This window comes from Barbatula barbatula (genome assembly GCF_947034865.1).
Source record: "Barbatula barbatula genome assembly, chromosome: 1".
NCBI classification, from domain to species: Eukaryota; Metazoa; Chordata; class Actinopteri; order Cypriniformes; family Nemacheilidae; genus Barbatula; species Barbatula barbatula.
Genome location: NC_136766.1, coordinates 23,974,138 through 23,988,713, shown reverse-complemented (window position 1 = coordinate 23,988,713; position 14,576 = coordinate 23,974,138). Strand labels below are relative to the sequence as shown.

General features: G+C 39.3%; 1 protein-coding gene across 6 annotated transcripts in view; it reads right to left on the bottom strand.

Moving 5' to 3' along the window:
* LOC306895304 (phosphatidylinositol-binding clathrin assembly protein) overlaps positions 1-14,576 on the bottom strand; it is a 54,103-nt gene that overhangs the window by 32,322 nt on the left and 7,205 nt on the right. For all 6 annotated transcript variants that reach the window (XM_079458469.1, XM_079458472.1, XM_079458470.1 and 3 more), the window contains exon 2: positions 6,677-6,819. In XM_079458469.1, coding sequence (XP_079314595.1) covers positions 6,677-6,819 — 143 coding nt within the window. The remainder of the gene's footprint in view (positions 1-6,676; positions 6,820-14,576) is intronic.

Genomic DNA, 14,576 nt, shown 5'->3' with positions numbered 1-14,576 from the left:
CCTGAACTCGGCACACGGCCAGAATGGTAAGCAGACCCACTTTTAATTTCACGTTTCACACCCATGTCCATGGTCAAAAAAACCTTTAATACATATTTCAGTAGACGCAGATGCAGGGGCATGATCAATATTTGCAAGACGGACGGCTTTAGAAGAATGCTATCTAATAACACCATTGAATATGTAACTAGTAATTAATTCCTTTTCAGAGTAACTTACCCAACACTGTTTGGGACAAACTAATTCTAATTTCCAATAATATTTAGGATGGATAATATGCGAACTGGGACGCAGTTTCAGACAGAAAGCAAGGTTATCAGTGAATATATTCTATAACATTTGGATGATTTAAGAAGACCTGGAATAGAGAACATAAGTCAAATGCCTTTTTAACCTTTTGATCATTTTTGATAAATTAACAACCCTGTTATATGGAAAATAAATGTGCTCAAAAATTCCTTTTGCGTTTCACAAATGTCAGTCAGTTGGACAGGATTTACACAAAATGACCTTCTATTAAAGGGTGTACCATACAAAACTATTCCAAAGACATACGTTTCAGCATCTGCAGTTTATTGTGGAGTAACGACAGAACACCGTTCAATCTTCTGGTCAACATTGTTGTTTTCTTAAGTCGAGTGATTGTTTGTATTGTGTATGGACTGTTCAGCTCGAACATTATTGACTGAGAGTTAATGATGTAACCAAAGAGACATAAGTTCTTACATTCCTCAGCAGACTGAGGCAGGTCTCATTAAACATATCAGCGGGAGGTTATTTATCTTTATTACACAAAACCTTTATCAGAGCCATCAGCCTTAACCAGATCCCACTGGACTCCCCCCTCCCACACATACACACCCTCTGTAATATCTTGAAAATTATCTCAGTGTACTCGCCATTCTGTCTTATCTCAGCAACTGACAGATATGTGGGAAATATGTAAATGTCAAGATAAATACTGGCCTCTTCTAAAGTTTATAAAGCATAGTTTTGTATTGTCAGGTAGGTGAATTGTCACATCCATACCGGAGCTGTCACATTCGTCCATAACCAACCATATTCCTCATAAATAGGAAAATAGTTAATATTTTATGTTCTACAAAGAGCTGTCCCGTCTCCATGTGTTGGGTATTATTGCTTCTGGTTTGCACCTTAATTTGCAGAAATCCTACAAAGTATGTTGTCTGAACACGTGTTCTTTTTGTCAGATCCATATCGCATACATTTTCCCCTCTTCTAAAATAGAAAACTCATGCTCAGACTGATGTTTTTCTGATGTCTGAACTCCATTATCAGGGGTTTAGTCAAATATAAACAGATAGTTCAATATATTGATAATAAATTTGTTCTCTCTAGGGGTCCTCTTTTCGGTTCATTTACCTAACCGAGAGTAGACACTCATTATCCGAACATTTACTGTTAACCGATACTAACCGCAGCTACAGTTGACGAGAGACTGTGACACGTTAAAAATGCAAACTTATTTTCACTGATTTATTTTAACAGCAGCATAACCAAACCAAAAGCACACACATCACATTTTCACAAACCGGCGCCCTTTTGGACAATGGAGAAAAACGAAATGCAAATCCAAAGCATAAAATAAACAGTCAAGAAAATTACATTAAAGTAACATGTTTATGTATTGTGGTGACAGTCTGCAGCCCGTTGACAATTAGACCCGTGGCAGAAAACACCCTTTCAGATAGCACGGATATCCCAGTAATGCAGAGATAACCTCGGGAAGCGCGTTTCATTTGCTTTCCACCAGTCAGGATTAATATCCATGGAGGGCATGTGTCTTAGCTAAACATATATACATCCGATCTGCTATACCCACCCAAAATAGAAACATAATTATTTACATTCTTATATTTTACGTATTTTTACTAAAAGGCGTCAGGGAAACCACAGGTTGCGCCGTTTTCTTCTTTACAAAGCATCCATGATATAAGTTTATGTAAAGCAGTGGTCTCCAATGTGGTGCCCGTGGGCACCTGGTAGCCCGCATGTACTCTGTAAGGTGCCAGCTAAACACAGGGCTCAACAATAATGCTCAAGACAGTTGACAAATCTGTAACTATACCGATCAGCCAAGTGCTACATCATCATGAAAGTTTATTATTAGCAAGTGTTAAGCTTTAATTGATTCAAGTGAAAAAATATCTGAAAGAAAACTGAATTTGGTTCTGTGAGCCTAAAAACAAGGCATCACATGTTTAAAGTTTGAAAGTATGTTATCAACAAGTAGCCCTCTAGAGGATTTGAGATATTTTGGTAGCCCTCGCTTACAAAAAGATTGGAGACCCCTGAAGTAAAGGATACATTAACTTTGCTGAGCTCATTTCGCTGCAGTGCAGACACGCCGGGAAGACAGAGAATGTCACAGCGCATTGTGAGCGGGATTATCCCGTGTCTACATTTAAAACAACGACGGCCTCGAAAACGTTTCGGAGGGCATTTACACCAGGTCACACGCGTCTGCACGCTCCGTGAGTTAACATGTTTAGCATATTTTTCTTTCCCCATACAGAAAACAAAAAACTAAGTTATTTAAAAACATTATTAAAATATTTCTATTATTCAAAAATTTAAATCAACCTTCCTTTTTTAAATCATTTAACTGATAGTATTAATCGGTAAAGAATTTGACTATCGGTTAAAGGTTAAACGGTCAATATGAGCATCCCTAGTTCTCTCTTAGGATTTATATTTCAAGTTTTGACTGAAAATGTCACATCCATATCACTGGAACGGTCCAAATGCAGAGGTGTCCCAATACAAGGTTAAACAATTTGTTAACTGCCTGACCCTACATGAACCAGATGTTTAGAATTCAACCCCATCCTTTGACTATATCTTCCCCGTCTCTATCTTGGACCCTTAAAGGACAACTTCACCTCAGTGGCATCATTTTTCTAAGCCACCTTCTCCCGATCTCTCCTCCAGACAACACATAATCCCGGTGACGTCACTAAAGCAAATCCTGCATCTGTATCTGGGCCATCGGTGAGTGACATCGCCCTTATTCTCTCCTATTCACGCAAACGCAAGGGTGCGAACACGCCTTTATCAACAAAGCCTTATCTGCGGTCCTTTGTGCCCTCTCGCAGGGCCACCGCTGACAAGACATGTCCTCCAAACGTCTCTGCTCGTCGGCAGACAGAGATAATCGAACATGTGTTCGTAAAAGCCACAACTGGGTAAAGGATTAAGACCAAACCCAACCTGGACCAGACGTTCAGCTCCGATAGCAAAACCACCCCTGGCTGATAAGTGCACAGTCATGCCGCAGAACAGGGTGTACTGAAGGACAGTCCAGAATGCACACTATCTCGTCACTGCTTGGATATATAGTAAAGTGCTTTTTATTTTACATCTTAAAGACATTGTTCAAATTCCATCATCATTTACGCACCCTCGTCATTTCAAACCTGTATGACTTTTCTACTTCCGCACAAAAGAAGATATTTTGAAGAAAGTTCAACAAACAGCACCATGACCCATTCCCTTCTATTGTATGGACACAAACCAATACAAGTGAATGGGTGCCAGTTAACAATATTCTTCTAAATATCTTCTTTCGTGGTCTGTGGAAGAAAGAAAGTCATACAGGTTTGAAATAACAAGATGGCGAGTAAATGACAGAATTAAAATTTTTGGAAATAGCAAAGACACATGTCGTTTTAATTCTGTCCATATATGTATGGGATTAGAGTTTGTGGTTAATGGATTCATATTTATAGTTAGCAAATACATTTTGAGAAGTCCATTTTTTTATGGTGAAAAGTATAATTATATATAATGTCAACAGACCATTACTGCTTACAGCAGGGCTGTACGTTAACTTTTTTTGTACATAGCATCGGTGCTAGAGAGGTTTAACGTTTTGAGACACAGGAATAAGTCTGTTTTCATCTTTAAGAAAAACAGTCATCACATAAATATACAGGGAAAACTGAAAAAGGACATTGATGTAATACAAATGGATAAATTAGTACTACTATTTTAATAGTAGAATTCTGCTTTCGGGATTCATTCCATGTTTTCTCACATCGCGCAGATCATAGGGCTCTAGATGAATGGAGTCAATGCAGCTGTTAAACGAGTTATAATGACAAAATCTTAATAAAACCAAAAACCAATTGTGATGCGCCATTAGTTAACCTCACACACAAACAAACACAACGACAAACGCACTTCGCACAAACAAGCGGTTGTCTAATGCACCTGCCAAACTGTATCGTACGCAGTGCTACACGATTACATTTATTCTTAGCACAGAGCGATTTTTTTGTACCATGTGTGACATACACTCACCTAAAGGATTATAAGGAACACCATACTAATACTGTGTTTGACCCCCTTTCGCCTTCAGAACTGCCTTGATTCAATAAGGTGCTGAAAAACATTCTTTAGAAATGTTGGCCCATATTGATAGGATAGCATCTTGCAAATGATGGAGATTTGTGGGATGCACATCCAGGGCACGAAGCTCCCGTTCCACCACATCCCAAAGATGCTCTATTGGGTTGAGATCTGGTGACTGTGGGGGCCATTTTAGTACAGTGAACTCATTGTCATGTTCAAGAAACCAATTTGAAATGATTCGAGCTTTGTGACATGGTGCATTATCCTGCTGGAAGTAGCCATCAGAGGATGGGTACATGGTGGTCATAAAGGGATGGACATGGTCAGAAACAATGCTCAGGTAGGCCGTGGCATTTAAACGATGCCCAATTGGCACTAAGGGGCCTAAAGTGTGCCAAGAAAACATCCCCACACCATTACACCACCACCACCAGCCTGCAAAGTGGTAACAAGGCATGGTGGATCCATGTTCTCATTCTGTTTACGCCAAATTCTGACTCTACCATCTGAATGTCTCAACAGAAATCGAGACTCATCAGACCAGGCAGCATTTTTCCAGTCTTCAACTGTCCAATTTTGGTGAGCTTGTGCAAATTGTAGCCTCTTTTTACTATTTGTAGTGGATATGAGTGGTACCCGGTGGGGTCTTCTGCTGTTGTAGTCCATCCGCCTCAAGGTTGTGCGTGTTGTGGCTTCACAAATGCTTTGCTGCATATCTCAGTTGTAACGAGTGGATATTTCAGTCAAAGTTGCTCTTCTATCAGCTTGAATCAGTCGGCCCATTCTCCTCTGACCTCTAGCATCAAGAAGGCATTTTTGCCCACAGGACTGCCGCATACTGGATGTTTTTCCCTTTTCACACCATTCTTTGTAAACTCTAGAAATGGTTGCGCATGATAATCCCAGTAACTGAGCAGATTGTGAAATACGCAGACCGGCCCGTCTGGCACCAACAACCATGCCACGCTCAAAATGACTTTAATCATCTTTCTTTCCCATTCTGACATTCAGTTTGGAGTTCAGGACCACACCCCTAAATGCATTGAAGCAACTGCCATGTGATTGGTTGATTAGATAATTGCATTAATGAGTAATTGAACAGGTGTTCCTAATAATCCTTTAGGTGAGTGTATATATCGCACTGTACAGCCCCGTGTATGTTTGTGCATGTTGAGTCCCATATACGGACATAAAGCAATATAATTATAAAAAGCTGAAGAAAGCAAGTCGACACAAGGGTGAATATTGTACATGTGATCCAGTCTGTGAATCCCATCAGCTAAAGTAATTTGTTCTGTGATTTACAGTCTTCTGCATAAAATCATCCTACACAATATAAAGAACATTCTGTGAAAATATAACCTTGATATCATAAACCTTGACTAAACATTGAAATCATAGTGAAATGAATCAATCTTTGAACGTCGTTTTCATAATTTCATATTTACATTTTGAGACTTAAGCCTGGTTTTCACAGATTGGGTTATAAATAAGATCATTTTCATTTTTTAGTAAAATATTATTTTACATTTCAGTCTATTTATCACAGACTAACGTCACAATAAACTGCCATTGAAAAGGGGAAAATAGCCTGCTAGTTTTACTGCTAGACATGTGAAGATACAGCAAGTATAGTTGAACAGTTTCAAAGTAATTGCATACTTTTCATTGGCTGAAATATTCCATGCGCATTCTAGGTCACATTGTGGAAGTATATATCATTAGCAGGTTGTGTGTCATATTCGCCTACCTGCTGTTTATTATTAGTGGGTGTGCATGTTCCTGTATGTATATAGGTGTACACAAAAGTGAGCACACTTTTAAAACCATACATCATATACTCAGATACAGACTGGTACAATTCCCATAACTTTGCAAAGGAGAAAGGGGAAAAAAACAGAATACTCCAAAGAAAACTAAAAATATACTCTCTGTGTACAAGACAAGAGGTTATGTTTAAACAACAGTTCAGTTTTGCCTAAATTTGCTTTGTCTATACACAAGACACAGATTTGGATGACAGCGCTTTCAATTCCATTGCAGCACATTTCAATAATATGTGGAAGTAATCCGGCTATGAATCGGAATTTTTGCAATGTGACTGAAATCAGGGTAGCACAATGTTAATTTGTCTTTGCTAGGCATAAATCACAAAATATTTTTGGAGCACCACCTGTTTACTCAACACGTTAAAACAAAATTGCACCTGGGCACTTTAACGTGTGGTGTGAACTTAGCCAAAAGACAGCCTTTAGATTCAAGATGGAACAAAACTGATCACAGCCAGTGTGTGAAAACTCACCTCATTTCCATACATCATTAGGTGGTGTGTGGTGATGAGAGATTTGAAGACCACGACCCAACTGCTGTTGGCAGTTCTTTCAAACAAAGTGTCAGCCAGCTGGGGCACGTTCACATTCATCTCATTGGTGCAGTGAATCAAGTCTGAAACACACACATGACACGAGTTATATCAACACACATCGCATTTTGAGCAGCTCAAAGACCCCACAAGTGATTTTGTGGTTCCCTTTCAGTAAACACATCATGAACACGCATACCAAAGTGCATAAAACACACATTAAGGCAGATCTGCAGTGGGTGCTAATGGAAGCAGATCTCAGCGGACATCCATGATATTTCTTTGCATGCTACAACGACGGCCAGTTATGCTTCTAAACACGTTGTTCTCTTACGCAACACACACACACACACACAGGGAGGGAAGATCCAAAAACTCTCGCCTCTTAAAATATGCAGCACATCCCAAGTGCTGCTTTTGCGTACAAGCATCCGAAAGCAGCATCTCCCGAACCCCATCAGAGGCTCAAAATATCTCACTTCTGTTCTGTCCTGTTTGCATAATGAAGACATTTCCCCTTTACAGCCCACTGCATGCATCTCTGTTCTTCAAAGACGAACCTCTTTTCGCCTTCCCTTGAGAGAAACATTCCCACATACACAGACACACAGAGCAGGTAATGAGGGAGACGATGACTATCTGTCGGTTTATGGCCCTGTGGGCCTGTCTGTTGTTCTAATAGGGAAATCTAAACTAGTGCAGCTCCCTATTGGAGTCTGATGATGAATCACAAGAATCTGGCAAAAGAGACAGTACACTAGTATGAGCTATAAGGTCTATGCGATACACACTTATAGAGCGTCGGCGAGATACAATTGTCCTACAAATTGAGGATGTGGTGCATTAAAGTCTGGAAACAGGACTGTGCAGTGGGGGAATACACATGGTTGGATTTGAACTACATTTTTACATTTTATGAAGTGAGTGAGTTGGGGAAAAAAAAGGACATTTTAGATTTGAGCAAAGTTTGCTTCAGTTATTTCCATTCAGGTTTTCAAATCATTTAAAACCCATGAAGGGATTGTTCTCCCAAAAATAAAATTCACCCTCTTGTCATTTAAAATCTGCATATGACTCCTCTCGGTAGAACACAAAAGAAAAGTCTCCGTGGTTTTGTGTTCATACAATAGAAGTCAATAAGGGTTAAAGAGTAAATAGTTTGTGATTTTTAAGGTCCTACTTTGTACGTATGGAGTGTCCAACAACATGTTTACATACATACACTTTTATATTCCAAGAATAGGCAGTTACAGTTATTATTACCTTACTTCTTGACTGACTCTGAAATGATTTGTTCAGCGATTCAATTGGTCTACTGCATGCAGTGTCGCAATTGGAATGTAGGCGTGCATTACACGGAGTGATGCGAATCTGACTCGGAACTGAAATAAGAACGACAAGGCGTGTTTTATAGTCGCATCCTTTTTTCCCAAGCCAAAAACGTTGTTATTCTTTCACTTTCGGCTTTACAACTTGGCAGACGGTTTACATTCACACACAGTAACATTACACACTGCATGACGTGTCATTTTAAGGACATTGTAATAGTTACTCTTAAAGAACATGCGTGTTGTGCAGAAGAAAGTCATAAAGGTTTGGAACGACGTGAGGGTGAAGAAATGATGAAAGAATTTCCATTTTTGGGGTGAACTATCCTTCTTCACCCTCTTCACATTGAAACTGTTTTTGAGCTTACACTCTTAAAAATGAAGGTGCTTCAAAAGGTTCTTTGATACAACAGAAGAACCTTTTTTCGTCGAATGGTTTCAAAAAGAAAATTTAACACCCGAAGAACCTCTCTTATCTTCAGATTACGAAAGGTTAGGAAAGAGAGGGCTCTTTGTGGAACCACAAATGGTTCTTCTATAGCATCGCTGTGAAGAACCTTTTAAGCACCTTTATTATATAAACTGAAATCCCTTTTTGATTTTATAGAAACAGGGCTGCTTATTTTTTATTAACGAAACAAATTCCTACTGGTTTTCATTAAAAACACTGCCTTGGACTGCACCACAGCTTTTGCACTCCTGGATCTTGCTCGCTTAATCTGACGGTCAGGAGGAGAGTCTGCGAGCTGATTGGCTCCTTTGGGAGGGGGGGGAAAGAGAGAGAAACTCATCTGATTCTTAACAGAGGATATGTGCCGATTTAATCAGATAGAGCAGAACACATTTGGACGGTATTGATCAGAATGTCCATTGTCTTAAACGGAGAGACAGAGCAAGGCACAGATAACAGAAGAGAAAGGGCCATATTCGACGTTCCTGAGCATCAACAGCTGAAAGCGTGCAGCACAGGGAGTGTTTGTGAATGTAAGGCTGATTACGGCCCTGGAGATACACCTCGAATCTGAACCTTCACACACTGAACATTAGAACATTATGTCGATTCAATCATTCCCATTATTTTCTTCACGCAAAATTATATTGAGACTTTAAACTCTTGTATCGATTTTATAAATGTATGTTTGCCCTACCTAAGAAGAATCAGACCGCAATAGAGAGAGAGAGAGCTGAAGCAGCATTTCTCAGACCTGCTTCTACAAGGCACAAAGCGAAGCAATTCATGCAAAAGAAATTGAAACTGATGCGACAGATTTAAGACTCTGTCTCTCTCAAACAACTGAATTGAAACACAATGCATCTCTGTCTGTTAGGACGTGTCATGCGTATTATGAAAAGCGTAGTGTGTCGTATAATGTGGCAATTGGCGTCGATACCCCGCTCTACTGTACATCACACTAATCTACGATCATCATCTTTACTTAGGAGTGTTACATTCGGCACGCAACTAGATTCCCAGAGTGTCACAGAGAAAAGACTGCGTTTCATACCACAGTCTTTAAATAAACCGTCTGACACTATTTCACAGAGACAGGCAATGATGCTTTCACCTTATCCCGACACACATGTGCACCAGTGCATGAAATGAGGTGCAGCGGCAACAATCGAGAAGCCATGGCACCGTGATGTCACCACAGCACAGCAAATGAATTGCCTCCGAATGATGACTTCACCCTCTATCTGTCTGCCTGTGTCAAAGTCTTATTGTTAAACGGACACACAACGAAACCTTTGGAACATTCCACACTGGGCCGAGCCTGTCACCAGTCACAGATGACAGAAGCTTAACATATCTTTGGGATTTTGCTCCAACACACACATCGCCTCAATAATTGCCTGGCGAAGACTTGAAACCAACTGAATGCAGAAGTTAAAAACGAGTGAAATTACAAATGAAAGCGCCTTTGATTCAAAGCATGATTATTCTCAGCAGCGGCTGGTCTAACAAGTTAATCAGGATTGAGTCTTGATGAGACGCCGGAAGCCTGCGCTGCATGTACGAGGAAATAAATTGACCAGGTGGCCTAACAGTCTGTCCAGCTGTCGTACCTGGTGCTCACCTCCGAAGCATCACAGCTGTCCTGCTAATGTTGTAATCACGGCTTCCAAGTTAGTTGTGCTTGCACTGCTTCCATCGTCACAGAACTAGCCCATAAGGTGCTAGAAGTTGAGGCTGGTCAATTTTCCAAAGTATCGTGAAATTTACATAATCATTTTAGATATGATCAACATACTAGAGGTAATGAATTCTGCTGCCATTTTATGTGCATTGTTTATTATCGTTTTTACCAAACTACCAGTTATAGAGATTCTACAGGAAATTACATTCTGTCTGCAGCAACCGAAAAATGTACAAATCTTAGTACTTCTCATATTATTGCATCCTAAAATAAACTTGTTGTTTTCCCTTGCTTCTGCAAGTCACTGTGAATTAAATCATCTGCTCTAAATGAATTAAAGTATGTTTAAAAAGAAATGTGAAAAGGGAAACGTTCTTACTGAAGTTGGCATACATATGCTGCATACTGGGAGTGTCACGGTATACTGGTATTGAGAATAACCGTGATATTGAAAGCCATGATAATCGATATTGTATTCATTCTCCACACGATAATATTGCAAATATTTCTGCAACCGATTAAAGCTTTGCATTAGGGCTGCAACAACGAATCGATAAAATCGATAAAAATCGATTATTAAAAATGTTGGCAACGAATTTCATTATCGATTCGTTGTATCGCGCGACTATAACGCGCGCCACATGTTTGAGTGGCGTGAGCGTGGCGTTTCTGTTGCGTGTCAGCTCTGTGGCGGCTGCGTCGTGTTTTCTGTATCTTTGCACACCAGCACCGTGCCTGACGCGGCGCTGGCGCGCTGCTGCTGCTATAGGTGACATAGAGGGAGGCCGCCGACAGACAAGGGTCTTGTATTCACGACAAGTTTAAACTTTTTTCACATAACCTACACCTTCCAAAATCCGAAAAATGAGTAAGTAGGCTGTCTGTTTATTTAAATAACATTTCCAAATGTTTTGTAGCTTTATTACCTGATGTTGGACCGTCACTCAGATGACACACTAGACTACGTTGTTATTGTAGTGTGTCATATTTTTTTCCATTTTTAATCACATTGTTAAGAGCATAAAAAACAAAAATAATTCAGTCACCAATACATTTTGGGGTTTAATACGAACCACAATTCGTATTAAGATGATTCTCAGATATGTTATTAAAGATGTAACGTAATCAATTGATGCACGAGTTTACTTTATGCAATATGTGTTTAAGATGGACATAAATTAATATTCCCATTCAATGCAATGTATCTTTTCATTGGATATAGCCTAAGCATTTTCTTGGAGGAAGATTTTATGGAAAAAAGTAGTTAATTGGAGTATTCATTTGCAACATTTTAGTAATAATATCTCATACTTAATAGGAATATTAATGTATAATTTATTTCAATATTCACTTGTTGTTTCTCCAAAAATGCATTATAAACATGATTTAAGTCCTGATGTTTTCTACAGTGGACATGTAAACCCCGTAACGTGTAGATGTTGGTTTAATGAAATTCAATTTGAAAATACGTTCAAATAAATGATGATTAGCTTTCAAACATCAAAATGGCATTCATTTATATGTATTCGTGTACAAAATTACATATAAACATCTTTTCCTATTCTATTTTGCCTGGAAACGCTTCCAACACGCTTGCGTGTCTCGTGAAAAATAGGCGTCGATTCAATTCCTAGCATGCACGCGTTTTCCGTGCGGCTCGTCTCACGCAGGCAGTGTGCAAGCTCTAACCTGTTAACATGGGAGCCGATTTAAAAACGGTCACGCCAGGCTTCTGAGACGCTCACGCCACGCATCTAGTGTGTCACAGGACTAAAAAAAGTTGATCGCGCCGCGCAGCATAGCGGAGAAAAAATAAATTAAAAAAGCAGAGCGGAGGTAGAGGAAAGACCCATCAGAGAGACCCGAAAAAATTCCAGAAAAAAACAGCAAACCATGAGAGGCTTCTTGATGGGAAATGCATCATGTAAACCACAGCAAGCTGTAATAATAAAATAAGTAATAATAAAGCTTTTGAAATATGTTTTGCAATGTCAGTTCTATTTTTCAATAAAGGGTTGAAAATGAATGCTTTTAAAAATTTGTATCCGATTCATCGATTAATCGAACAAATAATCGACAGATTAATCGATTATTAAAATAATCGTTAGTTGCAGCTCTACTTTGCATTGACAGCCACAAAACTCTTTTTCTCCAATTCTTACACTAACATTTTAAAGGGATAGTTCACCCAAAAAGTACAATTTTCAGCAGAACCATAAAGAAGATTGTTTTAGTAAATCCGCAGCCCTCTTTGCTTCATATAATGGTAGTCTATGGGGTCCACCTGTCTAAGAGTTTCCCTAAAGCACATAATTCCAAAACGCTGCTCCTGGCTACATGTTGACGTCTTGTGAAGCGAATCATTCAATATTTAACATCATTTTTAATCATATAAGCCATACCGTGCAGCCTCTGCACACGTGCCGGTCGAGATATTCTTGTAGTATTTGGTGGCGGATGGCATACCAGTGTCTGGTGCGTTTAGCGCCACCTGCAGAAAGGGAGTGTTGAGCATAATTTCTGCGACGGCTGCTCAACACTCCCTCAAAGAGAGATTTACCAAGCAATCTTCTTTATGGTTCTACTTAAGAAAAAAATGTATTTGTCCCTTAAAAGACACTTAGCTATCGTGATAATATAAATCGAGTGCATTCCGATAATCATGAAGTGAAAATATTATACCGTGACAGCCTTACTACATACTACGCCTATGGTTCTGCAGTTAGGCAGTACCTTAGGATTCAGTCTGAATGTGAAGAAACCCCAGAATGGGTCACAGAACAGTCCTGAGGTGGCAATGTAACTGTGATTAGAGAAACTCAGACCTGTTGAGCTTACTTTATGCTTAAAAGCAAGTCCTAGCCGTCTCATCTGCAGATAAGAGCAGAGAAATGTTTTTGAATTTAATAGGTGTGCAGAATCCTTTTATCGGCTGCTTATTTCAGCTATTTTGAAGGAGAATGCAAGGAGAATTCTTCAAATAAGTCTGTGTTGCCTCTGTTCGGGGAACCTGGGACATCTATTAAAAATAGCTGGATATCTTTTTGAGAGCTTGTTTGCTATGTCTGTATCTCTTCCTTCATTTCCTTCCCAGCTGTGTGTTGATAGCCTGGTTGCTGTGATTGTGAAGTGCTGAAAGAGGAAAAAGTGTTTATTTGGGGTCAGATTGCAAGATGGTTTGGGGTCTAAGATCAGTGCTCTGGCAACATAAATATGATGACTGGGACATTTTTGTAAAAGGCCTATATGGGATTCCTGGATAGTGAGTTCAATGACACGGTTTTGTGGAATACCACAGCCATTTCTTCCTCTCTCTCTCTTTCCCATTTTTACCACCACAGCTTTCCAGCTAATCAGCAATATGAAAGTATGGCTAGCAGATTTCTATAAAGCTGAAGACTTTTACGAACAGGACAAAAGAAAAACAGTAAGATCCGTCCACACTTCTCATTCAGTTCGAGAGCCAGGAAAACGAAAAGCAGAAACTTTTCGACCTTCCATGTTCAGTTTTTACAAAGGAGACTGGCATAGATTTCATAGATCAATGCTAAAGAGAGAGAGGGTGTTTGTGACAGACACAACGAGATGTCAACTTGTTGTAATCCAACAACCCACTAGTCAGCATATCAAATAAAATGTGATTTACCTCTTATTTGACATTTTATTAAAGTGGCAGTGAGCTAAATGTGATGAATTGAGATAATCTAGAGACTCAATGGAGGATTTTAGAATGCTGGCGGTCTAAAAGTGAAATTCTTTGCCCTGGGCACCCTCAAAACAATGATAAATCTCAAGATAATTACTGTGTAGACTTAACATCGTCTGCTGTGAGCAATGTTCCCATTATTATGCACCTGTAATAACATTCATAATAAAACAATGCTAGTTTTATGCAGTAAAATAAAACTACAGCAACGTTTAAAATCGTGTAGCTTTGCAGTATTTATGGGATGAGACTCAATGAAATGTGAGAATTCTCTCCTTCAAATGTGTCATAAATAAAGACCCAGGCCTAGCAGAGTGATGTGAGAAGAGGAGCCAAGGGCTCTTCTTAAGGTACAAAAACAAGCTATCAAACAGAGCCAAAGGCCCTAAGCAGCTATAAATAGGCCACATCAGTACTACGAGTGTGAGATGGGAACAGAAGCAATGTGTCATGCAGGATGTCTAAGTGGTGAAGTTGTGTCCTCGTACTGAATGATGCTCAAATAACATTTATCAACTGCTCATTTCTCTTTAAAAAAAATCACATTACTGAACCTGTTCCTCAAGGAGATGCTTTACTTGGTGCATTTCTCCAAGTTTTCAAGCATCTCAAGTAATACAGCTAAACATCCATCATTCATAAAATTAAAATGAGTTCATAAGTAATAGCTA